The sequence below is a fragment of the Ctenopharyngodon idella genome, chromosome 22, assembly GCF_019924925.1.
Source record: "Ctenopharyngodon idella isolate HZGC_01 chromosome 22, HZGC01, whole genome shotgun sequence".
Classification (NCBI taxonomy): domain Eukaryota; kingdom Metazoa; phylum Chordata; class Actinopteri; order Cypriniformes; family Xenocyprididae; genus Ctenopharyngodon; species Ctenopharyngodon idella.
This window is the reverse complement of record NC_067241.1, coordinates 12,370,751-12,395,482: the sequence shown is the minus strand read 5'-3', so window position 1 is coordinate 12,395,482 and position 24,732 is coordinate 12,370,751. Positions and strand designations below refer to the sequence as shown.

Genomic DNA, 24,732 nt, shown 5'->3' with positions numbered 1-24,732 from the left:
ATTGTAGGAGCTGTATGTTACAGGCCGAGTCAGAGAAACTTCGGCAGGCCTGGATCCAGGCGGTCCAAGCCAGCATCGCCTCAGCGTACAGAGAGAGTCCAGACAATTTTTATATTGAGGTTTGTACAGTCCATTCTAAGTTCTGTTTTGATTAATGTAAAAATCTAAATAAATAATAATAATTATTATTATTAATATATGTAAAATATTTTAAAGTACTATGCCATTTGAAGACTTTTGTAAACCTTTCTGATGAACACAAACAAATAAATAAATCACTCTGTGCTGTTTTGTGTGTGTGTGTCTCCAGCGTTTGGACCGGACCGCCTCACCATCCATCAGCAGTATAGACTCAGCAAATGAGCCCAGAGAGCGCAGTGGGAGGGGCGAGGGCATTCTGCAGCGTATCCTGTGTCTGCCGGGAAACCAGCAGTGCTGTGACTGTGGGCAGGTCGACCCCCGCTGGGCCAGCATCAATCTGGGTGTCCTGCTCTGCATCGAGTGCTCCGGCATTCACAGGTAAGGCATGGAAGTGACCATAAAGGATCACTATACCAAAAGAGGAGGTCTGTGAAGTGACCAGCCACTGTAAACACGTTGTGTCACTCCCCCCTGGGCTCGTCTGGTTTCCTAATTGGATTAGGTCAGATTTTATTCTCACATTAATCAGAGGCAAGCCAGCGAGGAGTGACCGTAGAGTTGTCAGGACAAGAGAGAAGGTCAGCGACTGCTGTTTACTTCCTGTAGGCAGACAGCGCTAAATATAAAGGAAAATATTATTATTATTATTGTTAATATTATTATTATTATTCAACCATGTCAATAAACAATTTTGCATAAATTGCTAATACTAATAATAATAATTATACTTATAATTATAATAATAACAATTATTATTGTTAATATAATAATAAATAATCATCTTTTTTCAACCCTTTCATTGCAAAACAATTTTGCATAAATTGTTAATAACAATAATATTAATGATAATAATAATTATTAATAATATGAATATAACAATAAATAATAATAATTATTATTTTTCAATTAAATTATTATTATTATTGTTAATATTAATGTTAATAATAATATTATTATTACTATCATTATTATTATTATTCAACCACTTCTGTTGGAAAACAATTTTGCTTAAATTGCTAATAATAACAATACTACTACTAATTATTATTGTTAATATACTTCTTCTACCACTAATAATAATAATAATTAATTTATTATAATTTTTTTTCCAACTATTTCCATCTCAAAACAATTTTGCATAAATTGCTAATAATAACAATACTACTAATTATTATTGTTAATATACTACTACTACTACTACTACTACTAATAATAATAATAATAATTATTATTATTATTATTATTATTATTAACCATTTCCATCTCAAAACAATTTTGCATAAATTGTTAATAATAACAATACTTCTATTACTACTTATAATAATAATAATAATAATAATAATAATAATAATATTAATTTTTTTTTCCAACAATTTCATTCTCAAAACAATTTTGCATTAATTGCTAATAACAATACTTCTACTACTACTAATAATAATAAATTCAGTATTATTGTTATTATTATTCAACCATTTCCACTGCAAAACAATTTTGCTTTAATTGCTAATAATGAAAACAGTATCTACTACTAATAATAATATTAATTATTGTTAATATTATTGTTAATAATACTATTATTATTATTGTTAATATTAATATTATTATTACATTTTGTGTATACATAGTATTTCATCCAGTAATGAAGAATATAGATAGAACAGTTCATTGTAATTAAAATGTGATAGTATTTGTGGTTTCTTGCATCAAAAACAGTAGTAATTTTATTTAACATGACCATTTTCCACCTCTTTTCTACCCTTGCTCAGTTTCAGAAGTGCAAATAAAATTTGTGTTTTCCATAATATGACCCCTTTTAAGAGTCATGAGATATATTAACATGACCTATAGAATATCAGATTGGTACCTTTCTGGTTTAAAGCATGAGACACACTGTCTGTTTATGCATTCAACCCTGTCTGGACCATCTTCTGAATATTCATGCTGTCCCTGACGCCACACCTCTCACACTGAGCTCACATGAGACTTGTGCTCCAGACAGTGTGGCAACCCATCACACAGTTTTCACCCGTTCTAACTTGGTTGCCTGGAAACACGCTGATCTAGTGGGCAGAATACACATTTACATGACAGTGTGGGCCGCCGCTGTGTTTCTCAAGGAAACATGTTGTCTTGCGATGCCGTCCCAGTGCTGCTCTCCTCAGCTTGAGTGGGAAACGTCTTGCTTGAATTGTTAGTGAATGCTGAGAGTTTGACATCCTTGGAGAGCTTCTGTAGCTTAACTCAGAAACTTTTCTGCCAAGTAAAGTTTACAGTTAGAGACTAGCAGATATAGCTTTTTGGTAACACTTTATTTTAAGATCACTTAGTTACACGTTACTACATGTACTTACTATAGTAATAACAGTAAATTATGCATTACTACAAGTAACTAACCCTAAACCAAACCCTAACTGTAACTCTATAGTACGTACATTAATTAATATTACTCAGTACTTATTTGAGTAGGTACAATGTAACTACGTCACCTGAAAGTAAAGTGTAACCAACTTTTTCATAACCTTAGAATACTGATCATTTGTGTCCAATAACAAATATGAAAAACCAATTTTTAATTTTTTTTTTCACACAATAATAAAAAAACAATATATGTTGTTCAATAATAATAATGAATAACAACAACCACCATCATCATCATCATCATCATTATTTATGTGGTTTTATTTAAAATAAATTATGATAATAATAATAATAATAATAATAATAACCCTAATTATCATCAATGTTATTTATGCTAAATTTAGTTGTTGTTGTTGTTGTTGTTGTTGTTATTATTATTTTTATAATATTATTATAATTATAATAATTATTATTATAATTATTTTTATAATTGTTATTATTATTATTATAATTAAACAGTTTAGCATAAATTACATTGATAATTAGGGTTATTATTATCATACATTTTTTTATATAAATAAAACCACATAAATAATGATGATGATGGTTGTTGTTGTTATTCATTATTATTATTAAACAATTTTGCATAAAAATTGCATGAACAACAATGATGATAATCATAACAAAAAGTATGAATAACAATAGTTGTTATTCATACTTAAAATAATAATAATATCCCTAATTATCATCAATGACATTTATTCTAAATTATTTAGTTATTATTACTATTATTATTATTTTATTATTATTATTATTATAACTAAACAATTTAGCATAAATGACATTGATGATAATTAGGATTATTATTATTATTATTGTAAGTATGAATAACAACTATCAATATCATCATCATCATCATTTATGGTGTTATTTATGCAAAATTGTTTACTAATAATGAATAATAGAAACAACAAACATCATTATCATCATTATTTATGCAATTTTATTAATAAAAATAATATTATTATTAGTCAACCATTTCTATTTTAAAACAATTTTTAAGTAAAATTGCATAAATAACAATGATGATGACTGTGATGGTTGTTGTTGTTTATGAAATTTTATTAATGCAAAGTTGTTTTGCAGTAGAAATGATTGCAAAATATTTTTATCTGTGTTTTGGGCTATGTTTAATTTTCGCATGTATGATGATTTTGTATAATGTCATGTATCTTTTTCGGTGAAGACAATGTGACAGGCATCCAAGATGGTGGATAGGATTGAGAGAAAAGTTGTGTATGCTTTATATTTCATTCAGTAATGATAAAGGAATATATAACAGTTCATTCTAATTAAAATGTAACCGTATTTGCAGTATTTGTGTTGTAACACAAACCACCAAAATAATTTTCCTTCTTTTCACAGGAGTTTGGGAGTACACTGTTCAAAGGTCCGCTCTCTCACCCTGGACTCATGGGAACCGGAGTTACTGAAGGTCTGCTCAAAAATCCAGATTGTTCTCCTCCTAATCTCTCTTGGATGACCTTTCACTGTGACATGAGCAAACATGCTCTGACAATAACTGCTGTCTGTTCTGTTGTAATGCAGCTGATGTGTGAACTAGGAAACAGTATCATCAACCACATCTATGAAGGGAGCTGTGAAGAGCAGGGCGTGAAGAAACCGGGCCCCAGCAGCTCCAGGTGAGTGATGATGAGGGACATGGAAAAAAGTGGCTCTTTATTAGTCAGGCTGAATGTTGAATGTTCAGTTGCTGCCTTGATTTTTCAGACAAGAAAAGGAGGCCTGGATCAAAGCGAAGTATGTGGAGAAGAAGTTCCTGAAGAAGATGATGACGGGTGAGGTTATGGTCAACGGCGGGAGAAAATCTGAGCGCCGATGGAACTCTAGGAAATGCAGGAGACATAACAGCGCCACCACCGTCCCCAAAGCTCACCGGAAGTACAGACAGGATCCAGGCAGTGCATCTCCTGCAACCCTTTCCTCGGGTAATCGATACAAATCGTTTTTATTATTGACTGTTTAAGAAAGTACCATGGTTGTACAATGTTTTTTGGATGATTAAATGCTTGATAATACCGTGGTATTGTGTGAATATGGAAATCATTTGGTGTCATAGTATTACTGTCTGATAGCATCAGTGAGCGATGGTATCATCAGTAGATGCGTTAAATGGTAAAAGATTTTTGTTTTTTCTTCCAACTTTCAGCAACTGCTGCTCTGGAGAGGAAGTTCAGACGGGAATCCCTCTTTTGCCCAGATGAGTTGGACACTCTTTTCTCCTATTTTGACACTGGTTCAGGGCCTCGCAGTAAGTATTATATTCTGACCAATGGAATTATACTTTCACACTTGGTTTAATTGCTTGGCTTGTGCTTTGTTTTGCTTTGCATTTTGCCTTGCTTTGTTTTTTGTTTACTTTTGTTGCCTTGCGTTTTGCTTTGTTTTATTGTTTTTCTTAGGTTTTTTTTTTTTCTGTTTTTTGTTTTGCATTGCATGTTGATTTGCTTTGTTTATTGTTTACTTTTGTGGTTTTGTTTTTTTGTTTTGTTTTTGCTTTATTGTAATTTTCTTCATTTTTGTTTTGTTGCTTTGTTTTTTTGTTTACTTTTGTTTTGCTTTGCTTTTTGCTTTGCTTTTTGTTTACTTTTGTTGCTTTGTTTTGCTTTGTTTTTATTATTTTGATTTTCTGTTTTGTTTACTTTTGCTGTTTTTTGTTTTTGCTTTGTTTTAATTTTTTGCATACTTCTGTTGTTTTGTTTTTGCTTTGCATTTTGCTTTGATTTATTTTTTGATTTGTACTTTTGTTGTTTTTTGTTTTGTTTTGCCTTGCATGTTATTTTTCTTTGTTTATTGTTTACTTCTGTGGTTTTACTTTTGTTTTGTTTTATTTTTGTTTTGTTTTGCTTAGCTTTGTTTTTTGTTTACTTTTATTTTGTATTTTGTTTTGCTTTGCTTTTTGTTTACTTGTGTTGCTTTATGTTTTGCTTTATTTTATTATTTTGATTTTCTTTGTTTTGCTGTTTTTTGCTTTGTTTTAATTTTTGTATACTTTTGTTCTGTTTTTGCTTTGCATTTTTGATTTATTTTTTGATTTGTACTTTTGTTGTTTTGTTTTGTTTTGTTTTGCTTTCCTTTTTGTTTACTTGTGTTGTTTTTTGTTTTGCTTTTGTTTTATTTTGCTTTGTTTTGTGCTTGTTTTTTATACTTTTGCTCTATGTTGCTTTGTTTTTTGTGTAATTTTATATAGTTTAATAACTGTGACGCATAGATTCATCATGTTTTCTGTCAGTGCTGTTTGGGCTTTATTGACGCTCTAGAGATGTAATTCTCCCGTGGTGGGCTTGTGTTGGTCCTGCAGGTCTGAGCAGTGACAGTGGGTTAGGTGGCAGTACTGACGGCAGCACTGACGTCTTGGTGTTTGAGTCTGTGGTGGACAGTGTCACAGAGGAAGGTGAGTCAACCACTGTGTGACTTAGTGTTAACCAATTCTTCATATTCCACTCTGACTGTTGAAGCAGACAGATCATGTGTTACATGTGTTTTTGTAATGTTCAGAGTGTGAGGTATCTGAAGACTCCAGTAATGAGGCTGAACTTGAGCCGGAGGCGTCAGATCCAGAGGATTTGAGAGAACTGGATCCCAGAGCATTACTGTATAAGGCCTGTCAGGCGCGCAATCTGCCAATCATGGCTGAAGCTCTGGCACATGGAGCTGACGTCAACTCGGTCAATGAGGAGGACGAGGGAAAAAGCCCCCTTATTCAGGCTGTGATTGGAGTGAGTCATTCTAAAAATATTCAGATGCATTGCTCACACACATATTAACAGAAATCTAATTAAGAAGTGACGGTAAACTTCCAGCTTACTTTAATGGCATGTTAAATAACCATGGTCCATTTTGAGGTTTTAAAAGTCCTAATCCTTTGGTTTTTGACATCCAGGGTTCCTTGATAGCCTGTGAGTTTCTGCTTCAAAATGCTGCAGATGTCAACCAAAGAGATCACAGAGGGAGAGGCCCGCTGCATCACGCCACATACTTGGGTCATACTGGGTGAGGGCACTTGATTTGCTGTCTTACACTCTTAAAAATAAAGGTTCTTTATCTGCATCTATGATTCCATAAAGAACCATCCATGGAACATTTCCACTGCACAAAAGGTGCTTTATAGTTGAAAAACATTCTTCAGATGATTAAAATATTCTTCAGACTATGAAAAAAATGGTTCTTTTAAGAACTGTTCAGTGAAAGGTTCTTTAAGGAACCAAAATGGTTCTTCAGTGGCATCACTGGGAAAACCCTGAGTGTAATATTCCCTCTATGAATCTATTTTACTTGTTGGAACCACCACAATACAGATTCACGTTTTACATAATTTTACTCAATACCCTACATAAATGTCCTGTTCGGTGATGTCTCAAATAGCAGTATTATTATACTTTTAATATATACCATTGTACTGAATATTTACCATATTCATGCACTGTGGTATTTAAATGGTACTTTTACATATTTCAAAGAATGGAATGATACATGGCCAAAAAAATGGTATTGCCATGATAATACGTCCAATCAAGCTAATTATCAGCAAAACTTTTCTGCAAATGTGTTTACTTTATCTTCTGTTGTTTTCTTTCCAGTCAAGTGTGTTTGTTCCTGAAACGAGGAGCGACCCAGAACGATGGTGATGAGGATGGACACGACCCACTGAGCATAGCAGTTCAAGCTGCTAACGCTGACATAGTTACTCTGTAAGTTTAAAAAGTTCCTATGCATCGGTATGTGCTTCTTTACGTTTTACTCAGGCAGTATTTACACAAGTTTGGGGTCAGTAAGATTTATGGTCACACTTTAGTTTAGGGTCTAATTCTTACTATTAACTAACTATTAACTAGGACTTTTGCCTCAATAAACTCCTAATTATTGCTTATTAATAGTTAGTAAGGTAGTTTAGGTATTGGGTAGGATTAATGGATGTAGAATATGGTCATGCAGAATAAGGCATTATTATGTACTTTATAAGTACTAATAAACAGCCAATTTGCTAGTAATATGCAGCTAATAAGCAACTAGTTAATAGTGAGAATTGGACCCTAAACTAAAGTGTTACCGATTTTTATTTATTTTTATTTTTTTAAGAAAGAAATTAATACTTTTATTCAACAAGGATGCATTAAATTGATCAAAAGTGACTGTAAAATATACATTTATAATGTTGCAAAATATTTTTATTTTAAATAAATTCTGTTCTTTTCAACTATAAATTTATCAAAGAATCCTAAAAAAAAATGTTTCACGGTTTCCACAAAAATATTAAACAGCACAACTGTTTTCAATATTGATAATAATAAGAAATTGTAATAATATTTTACAGTTTTTACTGTATTTTTGATCAAATAAATGCAGCCTTGGTGAGCATAGAGACTTTTTTCAATAACATTAAAAAAAATCTTACTGACCCCAAAGTTTTGAACGTTAGCGTATATAAGAAATTCTAAATCAAACCTCTCTTTGTTTCTTCTCTCTCGACAGGTTACGTCTAGCACGTATGAACGAGGAGATGCGCGAGTCGGAGGGTCCGTTCGGTCAGCCAGGTCAATATTCTAGCAGTAGTCCCACAGAGCAGCAGTATAAGAAATGCATACAAGAGTTTATCTGTATCAACATAGCAGAGTGCTAGAGAGCCCAGCATAGTGCTTTTCCCATCATTCCCACCAAGACCTGCCATGTGTTTATCTGTAAAGATGGGTCAATCTTGCTGGAAATTCCAGCTAAACCAGCTTTTGAAGATTTTAAATGGTTTCTATAGTTGGTCATTACCAGGTCCAAGCTGGTTTAGGTGGTTGATCAGGTGAACTTCCAGCCCAATGGGACCAAGCTTAACCTCTTGCTCAAAGTGGTTAGGGCTGGTTGACCACTTCACATGCTGCAGATTTCAGATCACATTTCAAAGTTAGTCAGATGATTGACTGGCCACCATAGTTTGGCCCAGCAAACAGTGGTGCTACTCATTTCAAGTCATTCTTTATATTAAGGAGGTTACCTGTGGTTTAGATAATTGTGGTGCCATTGGTCAAATACCAATTACACAGACTATTGCACTTGCTGATCCTTACTAGTATATCGAAACTGTTTATGAACTAACCTTCAGAGTTGGCTTCTATACATGTCTGGCTGCACTTTCACTCATTACTTACACTTCAAACAGTATTATACAGTATGATAGGCAGCTGTCTATCTATTCTAACAGTGTTTAAGTGGCATTTTTGTACACAGATCAGGCTCTTAAAAACTTTTTGTGCTTACTAACGCATGAGGGAGAGCGGGATCAAAAACTGTGATTATTATATGTCATAAATGTATAAAATGTCTAATCTACTAACTGAAAATGTGATTTTGTCAAGTTAAATGCCACTGTTATGCACTTTTTATTAACTCCACTGTCGTTTTTGTTCGCTTTTATTGATAATGGTGTTAGAAAATGCCTCAACGGGATTTTTTTTATGACTTTATGATTACCGCCCAGAGCAATAGTGCAATGATACGATGGTTTTTATGTATTGTGGTAACAGATTGTATTTTTGTAACTTCATATACTTGTGAATTTTACAGTTCACAACCAAACTCCAGTTTAGACACCAAAAACTAATTTGCCAGGGTTTACTGGGTTGTAAAATCAAAAATTAGTGATTAACAATACACTACCATTCAAACGTTTGGGGTAAGTATGATTTTGTAATATTTTTGAGTCTCTTATGCTCATCAAGGCTGCATTTATTTGATGAAAAATACAGTAAAAATGGTAATATTGTGAAATATTATTACAATTTAAAATAACTGTTTTCTATTTGAATATGTTTTAAAATGTAATTTATTCCTGTGATGCAAAACTGAATTTTCAGCATCATTACTCCAGTCTTCAGTGTCACATGATCATTCAGAAATCATTCTAATATGATGATTTGCTGCTCAAGAAACATTTATTATTCTTATTGTTGAAAACAGTGGTGCTGCATAATATTTTTGGAAACATCATACTTTTTTCAGGATTCTTTGATGAATATAAAGTTCAAAAGTACAGCATTTATTTGAAATAGAAATCTTTTGTAACATCATAAATGCCTTTACTGTCACTTTTGATCAATTTAATGCATCCTTGCTCAATAAAAGTAATAATTTCTTTCAAAAAATCATACTGACCCCAAACTTTTGAACGGTAGTGTATGTTAGTGTATAATGCAGTAGTTTTATTTTTGCTTATTAATTTCTGTTATTTTCAGTGCATTGATTGCTGTTGCTCTGGTCTGTTTGGTTTCCTGCTGCTTTTTGCCCTTCGTGAATCTGAGTGCGAATGAAATCTCATAATATGGTCTCAATTCCAAAACTTCTGCTTTATTTTGGAGAGGACACTACAAAGCATGAGCATATCTAACTATTGGACGACATCTTACGCGAGTTAACATGTGATGTCATATATATTTATTCCTGGCAGTCATAAATATATTCATGAGACGATGTGTCTTGATTATGTTATGTAAACTCGGATGTGTACCATCACTTTAACTCAAGATCTCAACCAAAGACCACAGACATGTTAGTGTATAAGGACCCTTTTCCCCAAAGCAATCAAAAACATAGCACTTGTTGAGAAAAAATTCATTTGTAAATGTGTTATTTGTCATTTGTGAAAAGGCTGGAATACTGTAAAATTGTTCCCTGACATGTTTTGGGTGAAAGGTCATTGGTTGGTGTGTCGTCTTTGTCTCGCTGGCCAATGAAATCGTAGCACTTTCTGTTTAACGTTTTGTGAATATCGAATCAGTATGACTCCTGATGTGGCAAAACCGAACCAAAAGCATAACTTTTTTCAGAATAAATGCAATGATGCACCAGTATTTTAAAAAAAAAAAAATACTGTAAAACAAGATTTTTTTTTCTAGATGGTGGCTGTAGCACATAACCTCTTCTACTGCTTGCTTTCATATTTCTGCTTTTCTTTTCATGTCGGTGTCATGCTACGATTTTGTAAAATATGTCTGAATATTGTATAACTGAAGATTCTTCTGTAAATTAGAAACTCTGCGACTTCTTTTTATTTGCTCTTTGTTTCTGCCCTTTTATCTGTCATTTCCTCCTAAACCGAAAAGAATCATGAAAATAAATGAAACGTGAATGAAGTACTAACTGCTTTTGCTTGGCTTTTCTTCTCCAGCCTCTCTCTTCTCTGTCTGCTGAGTTAGTGTGCACTGTTATATAACTGTCTGCATTAACACTCACTCATGAACCCAAGATTGCTACTGTAAGTTTTTGACTAAATTCCTTTTTTCTTTTGGGATCTTGTATGATTTTGAACCCTCAAGTTCTGTTCTTATGTTTGGGGTGCTAGAGACCCTGATCATTTACTTTTGAAATTAACATTTATTTTCCCTTTAAATTATTTTAATATGTTCCTTTGACTGAATCAAAGAGAGCTCTTAGAACGTCAGGGTTATAGATATATGTATATATTATATATTAATTAAATGATATTGAATATACACTATCGATCAAAAATTTGGTAGTAAGATTTTTTTTATGTTTTTGAAAGTAATGTCTTAGGGGCCTTTCAATGGAAGCTTGTTTCCACCACTGAATAAAAGGTAATTGCGACTTTTTATCTCACAATTCTGACTTACTTTCTCACAATTTGACTTTTTTCTCAGAATTGTGTGATATAAAGTCGCAATTGTGAGATATAAAGTCAGAATTGTGAGTTATAAAGTCAGAATTGCAAGATATAAAGTCAGAATTACGAGATATAAACTCACAATTGGAAGTTATAAAGTCAGAATTGCGAGTTATAAAGTCAGAATTGCGAGATATAAAGTCAGAATTGTGAGATATAAACTCACAATTACAAGTTATAAAGTCAGAATTGCGAGATATAAAGTCAGAATTGCGAGATATAAACTCACAATTGCAAGTTATAAAGTCAGAATTGCGTGATATAAAGTCAGAATTGTGTTATAAAGTCAGAATTGCATGATATAAAATCGCAATTGTGAGTTATAAAGTCAGAATTGAGTTACAAAGTCTAATTATGAGGAAAAAATGCTTTTTTTCTCAGAATTGTTCATATCACACAATTCTGAGAAAAGAAGTCAGAATTACGATATATAAACTTGCAATTGCGACAAAAAAGTCAGAATTGCGAGAAAAAGAGGATGCTGAGAAATTCTGAGAAAAGAAGATGTAAACTCGCAATTGTTAGGAAAAAAAAGTCAGAATTGTCAAATAAAAAGTCGCAAAATGTTTTTTTTTTTTTTTTATTGTTTAGTGGCAGAAACAAGCTTGCAAACCATCACACAGAACGCAAAAGGTGCCAAGTCAATTTATGCATTAACTGTTTTAATAAAATATTTTTTTAATACAAATATTATTGTGTTAAGTACCTCGTAAAATGATTTAGTTTGTATCTCAGTTTGTAAAATAACATGTACCTCAGTTTATAAAAAGAAAAAGAAAAAGGTTAAATGTGTTGACAAAAATGCACAAACAGGTACATGGTTGTCCCATAGACTTCTATTACAACAAGTTTATAAAGTTCAACACAAAATTCAACAGAACTCAACATCTGTTTAAACTGAAATACCTCTTTCAATGGTTCTCTTGCAAACACTAGTCAGTACGCATGAGTTCCCGTCCTGGGAAGACAGGGACAGTCTCCTCATTGTAAATCAAGCATGTGAAATTCACACAGTTTGGCAAAGTGTTCAAACCCACCCTTGGGAACACGTAAGTGTTCAAACCCACCCTTTTGTCCCCTCCAAAGTTTCAGTTGTTGCCATGGTTACAAGACAGTACAAAGACCCTATATGGCACAAAGATCTGGAGAAGGTTCATTTTGATGGGGGTGCTTCATAGAGCCGTTTCTGTTCCTTAATTCTAAAGTGCATTAAAATGTGCTGAAAACACTTATTGTAATAGACTTATTTCTTACTTAGACATTCAGAGACCTGCTTTTGCATTAGTAAAGCTTTACTAAACTTCTAACATAAGATAACTATTTTACCATCTTTTTCAATTCTATGCAAAACATATGGAAGCTTGTTTCCACCACAGAATAAAAAATAAAAGTTAATTGTGACTTTTTATCTTGCAATTCTGACTTTTTGCTCACAATTATAATATAAACTCACGATTGTGTGAAAAAGTCAGTATTTTAAGTTTATATCTTGCAATTCTGACCTTTTTCTAAGAATTGTGAAATATAACCTTGTAATTACGAGAGGAAAAAAAGTCAGAATTTTTTTTTGAGAATTTTTCACGCAATTGCAAGTTTATATCACAATTCTGAGAACTGCAAGTCATAAACACAATTGCAAGAAAAAAGTCAGAATTTCAGATTTATAACTCAGAATTCTGACTTTTATCTGAATTGTGAGATGTAAACTAGGAATTTCAAAGAAAAAAGTCAGAATTTCGAGAAAAAAAGTCAATTTTGAGAAAAACATTTTTTTGAGAATTTTTCATGCAATTGCAAGTTTATATCACAATTCGGAGAAAAAAGAATTGCGTGTTATAAACTCACAATTGCGAGAAAAAAAGTCAGAATTTTTTTAAAATTTAAAAAGGTATTGTGACTTTTTTTCTCAGAATTAAGATATAATCTTGCGATCATGTGAAAAAGTCAGTATTGTTATGAGTTATGCGTTTATAACTCACAATTCTGACTTTTTTCTTAGAATTGTGAGAGTTAAACTCGGAATTACGAGAAAAAAGTCAAAAAAAAATTTGAGAATTTTTCACGCAATTGCGAGTTCATATCACAATTCAGAGAAAAAAGAATTGCGTGTTATAAACTCACAATTACGAGAAAAAAAGTCAGAATGGCAAGAAAAATGTCAGAATTGTTTAAAATTTTAAAAGGTATTGTGACCTTTTATCTCACAATTCTGACTTTTTTCTCACAATTGCGAGTTTATAACTTGCAATTCAGACTTTTTCACCAAATTGTGAGATATAAACTCGTAACTGCAAGTTATAAAGTCCAATACAATAAAGTCCAAACTTGCAATTGTGAGGTAAAAAGTCACAATTATATCTTTTTTTTTTTTTATTCCGTGGCTTCATTCACATTACAGCTGCATTTTAGGAGTTTTGTATAGTCAAAATTAACTGCGTTTGCTCCCATTTTAGGTGACACCACGTACCTGGATATTTTCCGCGAGTTTTCCCATATGGCATCCCACAATCCTGAGAAGCTGAAACGGAGGAGCGTTCACTTCCGTCACTCCTTCAGGTAGCTGCATCATGATATCCGTCAGTAATCTGTTAGATAAATGCAGATATTGCTTTATAAACACACACACACATATAATTTAAATATATTTTTTCTTTTTTAATCTTTTCTAGAGTATGAACGACCAACTCTATTAAACTTTGGACACAGATCAAGCTGGAGCAGAAGACACTTTGACTAGCTGATATAATAAGTGTGATGAGACGAGTGTGAAGGACTTGAAACAAAAATTGTGGTCGTGTTGAATGTTTGTAATGATTTTAATGATATTTTTGTAGCTTTATGGGGGTCAGCTGGACTTAACCCCCAGTGTTTTGTGTTTGTTTTCTTCATTTGCATTCTCCTTTTTTTAGCCATAGACAGTAACAGACATCAAAACATCTACAATTTATGGTTACACGTCTGTTAAAACATATAATCAAAAGATCATGCATGAATACTTTCCCATTTTACATTTCATCTCAATACTATTACAAGCATCACTATTACCCTCTATTATAAAACATATGCGGCACTGATTATTTTTTTCTGTTTTTAAAGCAGTTGAAATAATAAGGAAGTTGTTTTGGAGAATCTGCAGTGATTTTGTCTGTTGCTGTAGTGATGAATGTACTGTTTTGTATTGACTATGCTGGTGTAGTCTATATATTTTATCTGTACAGCCACTATAAATCATTGCAAATTCAAATGCAGATATTGTATATTGTCTTTTTAGATGCAAATTGATAATATAAAATGATGGTATTTTGTAAAAACATTGAGTGGACCTTTTGTTGTGGAAAATAAATATCTCTCAAAAAATCTGTGTTTTTCATAAGATAAAAAAAATGTGATTTAAATTAATTATGTTTTTGCTGTATATTAACAAAGACATAATATAGACTTTGATATTAATCTGGGTTATTTACACATATGAAACATAAGGTACAGTTGATAAATGTTTTGGGCACAGTATATTTTCCACAAAAAGTTCTCAAAATTATTTCCCCCACACAATTTCATGTATTTCTGCTGAAAACAAACTTAGTTAAGATGGACAGGATATTTGACATCCCTCAGAATTACCTTACATTCGTGTGTCCACGTGACATTGAGATTTGAGAATCAGATTTTATCCATCCCGGACTACTGAATCATTCCTATGAGCCTGTCCTTTAGTGAATCTAAAACATTCAGTGCGATTCGCAAACAAATGACTCTTGTGAACCGGTTCTTTATAGTGAATTAAAACAAGCTGTGTCCTAAATGACGCACTACACTATTCACCTATACACTACTATGTACTTATGCACTAGTGTATATATTTTATAAGGTTATTTTGTCATTCACTGTCGGAGTCTGATCGCCTCTCCCTTTCCGCTACATAATTAAAGCTGCGACAGAAGTTTCCAACATTCCTATTTATACTAAAAAAAGTCATAGAATAATGCATAAGTACGCGAATTGGGACGCACTTACAGTTTGACAAGTGTAAACCGATTTCCGAACGAATGATTCTTATGAGTAGGTTCTTTATAGTGCATCATAAACATTCAGTGCGACCAGAGAAGGCTGATTCCCGAACAAATGACTCTTATGAGTCGGTTCTTTAGATTCAGATCACTGACTGCTCATACATGTTCACATGACAACGCGTAGTTAAAGATACACATTTTGTATAAATAATGTGATATATGAATTATCAATAATATTTTTATTTGTTATATAATTCACATCGATACTCCTAAAACGCAATTTTTATGTGTGTGCAACCCGCTCATTTTTATGTCAGTCTAACGTCTTTTATTTTGAAAAGCAACCGAATGCGTTTCAGAACTTTTATTTTCCCTTTTACATCACCACTTCCTGGAGTTGCAGTAGCCATATTGGCATGGGGGATAGATGACAATTTCACCTTAGCCGAAGAGCTACATTTTTGTTATTTTTGAAAGTTTATCAAGGGCGAATTTACTCTGAAATAAAGGGATAGCAATATATCACCCCAATTTGACCCTGGTCGATCCCGTGGAGGGCGTTGAAAGAGGTGAGACGGAACCGTTAAAAATCCCCTTTCACTGTCTAAGGCTGTGTTTTAAAAGCTAGCGAACTATCTACTTAGACAGCATCTGATGCTGTCATCATAATGTATAACTGAATGTTCTGTGCAGCGCAAAAATACTATTTAGGTAGGCAGCTAACTAGGTTTTGAAACAAAGTCCATGTCTCCGTTTAATGTTTACACATACGCGATGTTTACACATATTGTTGTTATTTAACCATATTTACACTTATCTGTCATTGTTATTGTCTACAGTATTTTTGTCTACAGTTGCTGACAACTAAGATGTTAACCGCTCTCTAAACATACGCCACCATGTTATTCTAAAATAAAAAACACAACAGTTCTGGTCATTTGCTTAAATATCTGGCGTAAAATTTGTACAGTTACGTTAATTGAGAACACAATGTAAAATTGTTATATCCGTATGTGATCATACACCGATGTCAAGCTGCTTCCTTATTGACAATCATAACAATATGGTTGCAGTTGATGTCAACAAACATGATCTTAGTAGTGTTGTTGTATTTTCAGACTTTATAGAGTATTTTAAATATTCTGTTATTTCACACCAACTGTCTTTTATGAAGACTAGGATGTGTTCAGTTGGTATTGTGTAACTGAGAGTGCCATGTGATTTTACAGATGAGCAACAACTTAAACAAGAGGGCCCCAACCACAGCAACACAGCGGTTAAAACAGGACTACCTGCGCATCAAGAAAGATCCAGTCCCGTATATCTGTGCTGAACCTCTGCCCTCCAACATCTTGGAATGGTACATTTGATTTCCTTCAAAATAGATAGATATACAGTTATATACTATTGTATCATATTTTACATGACTTCCTGTTTTTTACTGCCTTGTGGTTTGAGTTTGGAGCTCTGTCAAGTTTCACTATTTATTCTTAAAGTGCCCCTTTTATGCTTTTTCGGATATTATCTTTCATGTAGTGTGTAATACAGCTGTTTGTGAATGTAAAAGGTCCACAAAGTTTCAAAGTGCCTGATAAATGGAGTTATTGTCTCCCAAAAGAAAGAACCGGTTCTGAACTGTCAGAAATGAGTCGTCAGCAATTCCAGTCTTACTTCCTGCACGAACCTACGTAGGTTTGTAACAAATTTGCATAATGCCAGTCTATGGTTTTCATTGGCTGCTCATGAACGTCTACTTTGACCCACCCTCAAACACTGTAGTTGTAGCTGGGAATGGAAGAGTTTTGTTTGTGTTGTCGACATGTCGAGAAGACGCTGTTTTCTGTGCTGCGAAAGCAAATCATAGACCAATCACAACAGACTTGGCCATCTGACCAATCAGAGCAGAGTAGACTCATGGAATGGAGGGGTTTAGAGAGAATGAGGGCCTGTTTCCACCTGGTATTAAGATTCTTTTGGTCGATCGTATCACAGGTGGACGACGATAAATACATGTATACACGGGGTCTATGAGCTTGTCCACTTTCAACCACTTCCAGAGGTAGTCGAAAACGCATTCAAACTGGATTGCTTTCGTAGTGTAAACGCTCATGTGGTCGAATGTGTTCGAACAGCCACAAAAGACCGCCTACTCTTCTTCTATGTGTAAACATTAAGGGACGCGTGCTAGCCATACAGGATTTAAACTTTGTCAGCTGAAGACCTAAGTTTGGTTTCAAGACGAAAAACATAAAGCACAATGTTCTCAAACCATTCCTGATTTCTAGCACGCACTCAGCCTTCGGCGTGGTCTTGCCGTATGTTTTTCTGTCGTCTCCGGGTGCGTTCATATGTAAATTGCGCGAGCTTATTTTATCCATTAGATCGAAAGATCTGAAAAAACCCATACATTTACCCGCCCATAGACCCTCCCCTCGAAGGTATTCAGGACTGAAGTGGCTGAAAGTGGATTAAAATAGATGGATTAAAACACCAGATGTAAACGGGAATGTGTCTCCCTGGTCCACTTGTGATCCGATCGACCAAAACGCATCCTAATACCAGGTGGAAACAGGACCTGAATCCTTTATCGAACCGTTTCAGACACTAAGAAAAGAGGTGATTCTGCAATGTATATTATGAGAAAATTCAAGTGGTTTTTGACCTTGGATGCATGTAAACCTATTGTGGGAGACTTCAAAACAAAATTAGGAACCTCTAAAATGGGGCACTTCCTTATAATCGGTTTTATAATTTCTATTGTATTGAGCAGAATGTTCACTCTGCATCCATTCAATGAACTTAAATGGAGACGAATGCTTTTGAGCTCTTGAAAGGACATAAAAACACCATGAAAGTGGTCAGTATGAATCAAAAAACAATACATTCTAAGTAATGTATGAAGCTGCATGTCTGTGAGGATTCAGACTGAAATTTGTATGGGCTAGTTTTATGGTGCTAATATGTCCTTTTTGAAGCTTGACACCCCAATAACTGTCACTATGCTTTCGCTGCATGTTAAAAATTGTGTAAAAATTCTCAAACATCTGACAGGATTTGTATCGCTTGTTATAGTGACTATAGTAAGTGATAAAATAACATTTATCTCTTATTATACGTTGAAGACTTAGTATTAATGGTTGTAGTCATATCGCTCTCGATACTATCACATGTTTCTTTCTCTTTCAGGCATTATCTAGTACGTGGCCCTGAGAAAACTCCATATGAAGGTGATTTCCCCCTTTAATTTCATATTGGTGCTTCCCTTTTTGAAATTGTGTTGAATATCTGCTTCATTTTGACTTGTCTTGTTTTTCGTAGGTGGTTACTATCATGGCAAACTGATTTTCCCACGGGAATTTCCCTTCAAACCACCGAGCATATACATGATCACACCCAACGGCAGGTTTAAATGTAATACAAGGTAAACAAAATGGCATTTTTTTCAAACTCAGTCTTTCATTTTCTTTATTTAGACCTTTACTTGAGTGTGTAAACAGCCATTCTGAGCATAGTAACAGTTAAAAGCTGTTGTTATGCATGACACAGCCATGAGTGCCTGAGTGCTGCTATGAAATGTTTACTATATTATAAAAAATCTTTCATTATAACATTATTTTATTGAGCAAACTCATGAAGTGCCATGATCCTCCTCGTGCTACATGTAAACTAAGGTTAATAGTTCACTTCTATGGGTGTTGCACGTTTTACGCCATAGTTGTTACTGTATTGTGAGTTTTTGCATGGTTGGAACATCAGCATCTATAACTCATATGCTGCATCTGAAATCACATACTGTCTGAGTAGGTGCTACATTTGAATTTACTTTGTGACCGTTAAAAAGTACATTCTATATAGTATGAATATGGGTATTATGAGTGAAATTCAGACATACTACATCCGCCATGTTGTTACTGTCACGTGACCTATCAGTGTCAGTTGCGTCGCTTCACTTCCATTCATAAATCCTCTCCTGTGGCCTCATGGGATAGTAAAGTGTCCATCAGATGCGCACTTCAGAATCTCGGCGGAAGTAGCAGCAACTTTTCGCCTACTGTTTTTTCGATACTACTCTTTTGGTGTACTGTTTTTCACATACTATATATAGTAGGGAAGTATTTGGACGCAGTGGTAGATTTCATAATAAGTCTCCTCCACTCAAATCAGAAGAACAATACAGTTTCCTGCATAATGACTGGCTTTCGCTTTCTCTTTCAGGTTGTGTCTTTCCATCACAGATTTTCACCCTGACACGTGGAACCCTGCGTGGTCCGTATCCACCATCTTAACCGGCCTTCTGAGCTTCATGGTTGAAAAAGGCCCGACTCTCGGCAGTATCGAAACCTCTGACTTCACAGTGAGTCACACTGATTTAAAATTCCTCCTCATGGTGTTTTTTATATTTTATTAAAGGAATAACTCACCCAAGTGAATAAATAATTACAGAATTTATTTTATTTTTTATTTTTTTAAGGGGGGGGAGACAATCTTTTTATTTATTTATTTTTTTAAATTATTATTATTAATACTTTTTGGGACTGTGCAATTAATAGAATTTTAGTTTTATGAACATTGTGCCTCATTCCATTCCTTTCCTTTACAGCGGTGCGCTTTTTCTCCTTCTTAATTGGCCAAATTTAGGGTACATTTACAAAAAAATTATGTACTAAAAACGGAAGTTTTTCCTGTGCATTTTTCGCGTACAGGCGACAACGTTGTCAAAACGATCCCCTTTCACACAGATCGGAAAAAATGACTAAAAACGCTATATTATGCTGCCAGGCCAGTAGTTGTCGATGTTACTTTGTAGAGAAACACTATGCGCCTGTAGACTGAACACGTAATACACGTGTATGACATCACTGTTTTCACAATTTCATGTTTTTATAGTTTACACTGAGACGATAACAGAATTGTTTTCAAAAACTTGCGCTTTTGAAACCTGTTTTCAAAAGTTTGCATTTTCAGGTCCCCAAAACGCAGTTGTCGTGTAAATGAATGGCCAAAACGCATAAAAATGTTCAGTTTTTAGTTGAAAATAGTGTCTTGTAAACGGCCCTTTAATATGCAAATCAGTATAATCATGTTACATGGCTTTCATAAAATGCAGTCAATTGCACAATGTGCTTGATATTAAAGAATTAATAAAAGCGCAAAGGAGATCTTGTGCTGTTCACCGGGAGGCTTTGTGTGTGCACAGTAATAATAAATGTTTCTTGAGCAGCAAATCATCATATTAAAATGATTTCTGAAGGATCATGTGACACTGAAGACTGGAGTAATGATGCTGAAAATTCAGCTTTGATCACAGGAATAAATTACATTTCAAAATATACTAAAATAGAGAACAGGTCTTTTAAATTGTAATAATATTTCACAATATTATTGTTTTTACTGTATTTTTCATCAAATAAATGCAGCCTTGGTGAATATAAGAGGCTTCTTTAAAAAACATAAAAAAATCCTACCGACACCAAACTTTTGGATGTCAGTATAGAGCATACTTCATTATACTCGGGAGAAATTCAATATGTGGCCATTGTTTTGGCCTATATTTAAATATCAGGGGCTTTTTTGTCACTTTTTTTGTCACTTTAAGTGGCATTTTTGTATGGCGGGAGTTGATTTTAGCAAATTTTTTTGAAATGTGCTATATGTATGAACATGTCTGAAGAAAGTAAATGAGATCAGTTTTAATGACGTGTTTGTTTGAATGTGTTTCCTGCAGAAAAGACAGTTGGCCTCCCAGAGTCTTGCGTTCAACATCAAGGACAAAGTCTTCTGTGAATTGTTTCCAGATGTTGTTGAAGTAAGTATCGTGCCAGTCTTCCTCACAGATGTATTTATGAGTAGTAAGCACATTCTTTCAACAAATGTATTAATGCTTGGTCCCGTTCGTCCCCCATCAAACAGGAAATCAAGCAGAAGCAGCGTATGCAGGAAGAGCTCAGATCTCGCTCACAGGCGCTGCCCCTTCCCGATGTGGTGCCGGATGGCGAAGCCCACCACGCGCAAAACGGGCACATGCCCCTGAACGGGCACCTGCCCCCGGGTGCGGCCCACCCGCCCGACCTCCAGCAGGTCAACCGTAACCATGGACTCCTGGGTGGAGCGCTCGCTAATTTGTTCGTCATTGTAGGCTTTGCCGCTTTCGCTTACACAGTCAAATATGTCCTGCGGAGCATCGCGCAGGAATGAATCGCCCAATGAGAACCATCGACAGGAGGGACGAAAGGCTGGTGCTGTTCTCACGACCAAATAAAACGAAGCAGTGTCCCGTTAATGAAATTGAGAGCTTGGTGGTTTCCTCCATAGTGGTGACAACCAGATCTCGTGTAACACGGCCACTTAAAGGTCAAGGTCACATGACATGATGGCTTTATTAATATGTAAGGAAATTTTAAAAAAGCAAATTTTCTACCTTACACAGTTCCCAAAGGAAGCCGACTTCGTGTGACCGCGAAATTAATCAGAGCGGGCTTTTTTTTAAGGGCCCGAATCAGCATCTGTTGTTTTTCATGTTTCTCATTGATCTGTAAGATTTTAAAATCTGCACATATAGGATGCTGGGTTTTTATGTGGAAGATTAAAAGAGAAAAAAAGTCCAATCATTCCTTTAAAAACTAAAGAAAAAAACAGTTCTGATGTGTGTCACACCATTTACTGCTGTGACGAAAATCCCAGAGTATTTTATGTAATAGAATGGCTCGACTGTAAACATGCTTTACCGATGGAAACTTGTTCTTAAATGCATTTGTGCTCGCTTGCGCTAAGCCAACCGTAACAACCAGTTAGGAAGGGAAAGAAGCGGTGTGAAATGAATTACTTGTATTTTGTTTGTCTGTGATGCGGCGCTCCAAGTGTACATTAACTGTCTTTCGGAGGGAGTCACTGTCGGCTAAAAGAAAAGCATATGAACTCATTTTTTCAACACTATAAATTGTTTTTGTGCAATATGTAGGATTGTCAGCACTACTTGGCTTTCACGATACACAGCACTTCTTTTGTTTCAAGGGTTGTGATTTATGCAATAATTCTTAATAAATTGAAAATCCATTTAATTCTTGTTATAAACATAGGCAGGTGAATATGCATTAAATTCTTACATTTCCTGTTGTACTGTAAGATCTTGGGTTGTGTTTATTAGGAAAAGTACATCGAGGTGCACAAATAATTCACAATGAAGACTTGCAAGTCAAAGTCTAGTTTGCTGAGACCTACCTGCACCGCAAAACATCTCTTTCTGGGTCAGAGCGGTCGTGTCGCTGCTCATTCTTACTTAATACTCTCATTGTACCAGTATGTTCTGGTCTCCCCCAGTTCAAGTGTTCTGATGTCCCGGATACTAGCAGTAATACATATTTCAGCACCTCCATGAACACTGTTGATCGATATCCTTTCCTTTAGAGGGGCGTGTAATCAGAGATAGTCATGTTGTGTTTACATTTTGAATAAATAATATTCTATTAAAGAAAGCGGTCGTTCCTGTGTGATTCAACTCCTCCTCTTGCCTTGTTGCATTTGATGAAGACAGTGATGCAATGTCAGCTGGAAACAAATTCAGATGTGCTGAAGAGACAAAACACTTCTTAACCTCATGCCTCACATTTTACACATTATAAGCATGTTATTTACAACCACTAAGATGAAGCTGCGATTGAATACTCCCAAGTCCCTTAAAATATTAGCACGTGGATATTTGTATACACATGCAAATAAGTTATTGTTGATATCACTCTTGGGTATATGCACAGTACTCCATGGTGTGTGTGTGTGTGTGTGTGTGTAATTGGTCAATCTCAGGCAACATTATTTAATTTTTTACAAGGTTTCAAAGCAGAAGATGCATGTTTTCTCAGTCCTGTTACCAAAACTCATGTGTTGTTTAAAAGCGTGTCAATTAATTCCTTTGTATTCACCTCAAGAAAGTGTTTATTTTAAAAAAAAATGGTTGGTTATTTGCTCAAATAATTGATATTTGTGACAAAAAAATCACATTATATTAAAGCAAGGTGTATTTTAATAAAAACCGCAAAACATTTTTTTCATTTAAAAGAAGGCAGAAGCCTCAAGTTAATAATTTTTTTTAATAATTTAATTTATTTAACAATTGTATAAATGATGGACCAAACTAAACTGATATTATTGAAAAATAAATAAATATAGTAACAGGAATGAGCACTTTGTAACAGGAATGAGTGTCTGCATGTGTGTGAGAAAGAGAGTGTGTACATGGCTGTGTGTGAGTGAGATTTCTGTGTTGAAGGGATGTGCTATGTGCTAGTAGTAGCTCACAGCGAAGAAGGTGGAAACAGAAGGAGAGAGAGGGAAGGAAAGACAAAAAGGGGAAAAAAGAGAGGGTTGCAGGTGTGTTTCACTCCTTCCCTTGCAGCATGCCATGGGTGAGTGTTTCTGGCAACTGCATAGTATGGGTTCTCTCCATTTTCAACAAAAGATAAGAAAGACAAAGACAAAAAGATCAAGTCACGTCGTGGTGGACTGGCTCCCTGCAAGTATGGTATTCACATCGTAAAACTAATCCTAAAAATCTACATTTAAAGTCATTTCAACTGTAAAACTCATGATACAGGTGAATAGTATTATATCAACTAATATTCACACTATTAAATCAACAAAACAGAGGACTCTACTCATTCCTGTTACTCTTAACTCACTCCTGTTATTTTTCATATGAGTAACAGGATTGCAAGTAACAGGATTGAGTTTTTAAGCAAAAAATGATAAAAATACATGACATATGGCCACATGGCGTACATGCTAATAGCATGAGGACACTCATTAAAATAAACAACATCAAAGAAATAATTTAGGTAACAGGACAGTACGTTGAGATTGACCTTCTTAGTCATAGTTACAATTTCATTAAATATACAGAAATTAAAATGAGAGGACTTACTTTTGGTCTTCTCATGGCCTGCATAAGATCCAGATGATGCAACTTCCTGTTGAAAATATGTCTTATGGCATGTTCCAAGTTTTTTAGAAGGGGCAATGTGTGAGGGTAACAGACTAAACACGACTAAAATGTGTATTTTTTATAATATATTATAGTATATGGAGTAACACAATGCAAAAATAATACGATTTCTGAAAGATTTTAATGATTATATTTCATGATAAAGTTTAGGTTTAGACAGCGGGGACATTTAACAAATGCTATTTTTTTTAGTGTTCTGAGTAGTTTTTATATAATTATATATTTTAAATTTGCAGTTAGAGTAATGTTCAGGATATTTTGCTTAATAAAATGTATTTTAGAGAATGGCTCTGAGTACAGTCGATATAGCAAAGTTCTTCAAAAAATATATTATTTGAATATATATATATATATATATATGTATAGTGCTGTCAAATGTCAAATCGATTAACTGCATCTAACAAAAGTTTGTAAATATATAAAAACTTTGTTATAAAAACTGAAATTGATTTTATATAAGTAGAAAAACTGGTAGAATAGAA

At 34.2% G+C, this 24,732-nt stretch overlaps 2 protein-coding genes across 4 annotated transcripts in view; both read left to right on the top strand.

Moving 5' to 3' along the window:
• The window catches only part of acap3a (ArfGAP with coiled-coil, ankyrin repeat and PH domains 3a), a 73,379-nt gene extending 58,823 nt beyond the window's left edge, over positions 1-14,556 (top strand). For 2 of the 3 annotated variants that reach the window (XM_051880180.1, XM_051880177.1), the window contains 13 exons: positions 8-119; positions 311-519; positions 3,925-3,994; positions 4,108-4,202; positions 4,291-4,508; positions 4,730-4,833; positions 5,875-5,974; positions 6,079-6,299; positions 6,464-6,573; positions 7,161-7,271; positions 8,053-8,114; positions 13,699-13,801; positions 13,915-14,556. In XM_051880180.1, coding sequence (XP_051736140.1) covers positions 8-119; positions 311-519; positions 3,925-3,994; positions 4,108-4,202; positions 4,291-4,508; positions 4,730-4,833; positions 5,875-5,974; positions 6,079-6,299; positions 6,464-6,573; positions 7,161-7,271; positions 8,053-8,114; positions 13,699-13,801; positions 13,915-13,921 — 1,522 coding nt within the window. In that variant the 3' untranslated portion in view covers positions 13,922-14,556. The remainder of the gene's footprint in view (positions 1-7; positions 120-310; positions 520-3,924; positions 3,995-4,107; positions 4,203-4,290; positions 4,509-4,729; positions 4,834-5,874; positions 5,975-6,078; positions 6,300-6,463; positions 6,574-7,160; positions 7,272-8,052; positions 8,115-13,698; positions 13,802-13,914) is intronic. The other variant, XM_051880178.1, reaches the window with a different exon arrangement.
• Positions 14,557-15,618: 1,062 nt separating this feature from the next.
• Positions 15,619-22,727, top strand: ube2j2 (ubiquitin-conjugating enzyme E2, J2 (UBC6 homolog, yeast)). Its single transcript, XM_051880325.1, has 7 exons — positions 15,619-15,824; positions 16,485-16,615; positions 18,442-18,482; positions 18,574-18,676; positions 19,471-19,609; positions 20,981-21,061; positions 21,166-22,727. The coding sequence occupies exons 2-7, from the start codon at positions 16,485-16,487 to the stop codon at positions 21,448-21,450; spliced, it is 780 nt and encodes a 259-aa protein (XP_051736285.1). The 5' UTR covers positions 15,619-15,824; the 3' UTR covers positions 21,451-22,727.
• The last annotated feature ends 2,005 nt before the right edge of the window (positions 22,728-24,732 follow it).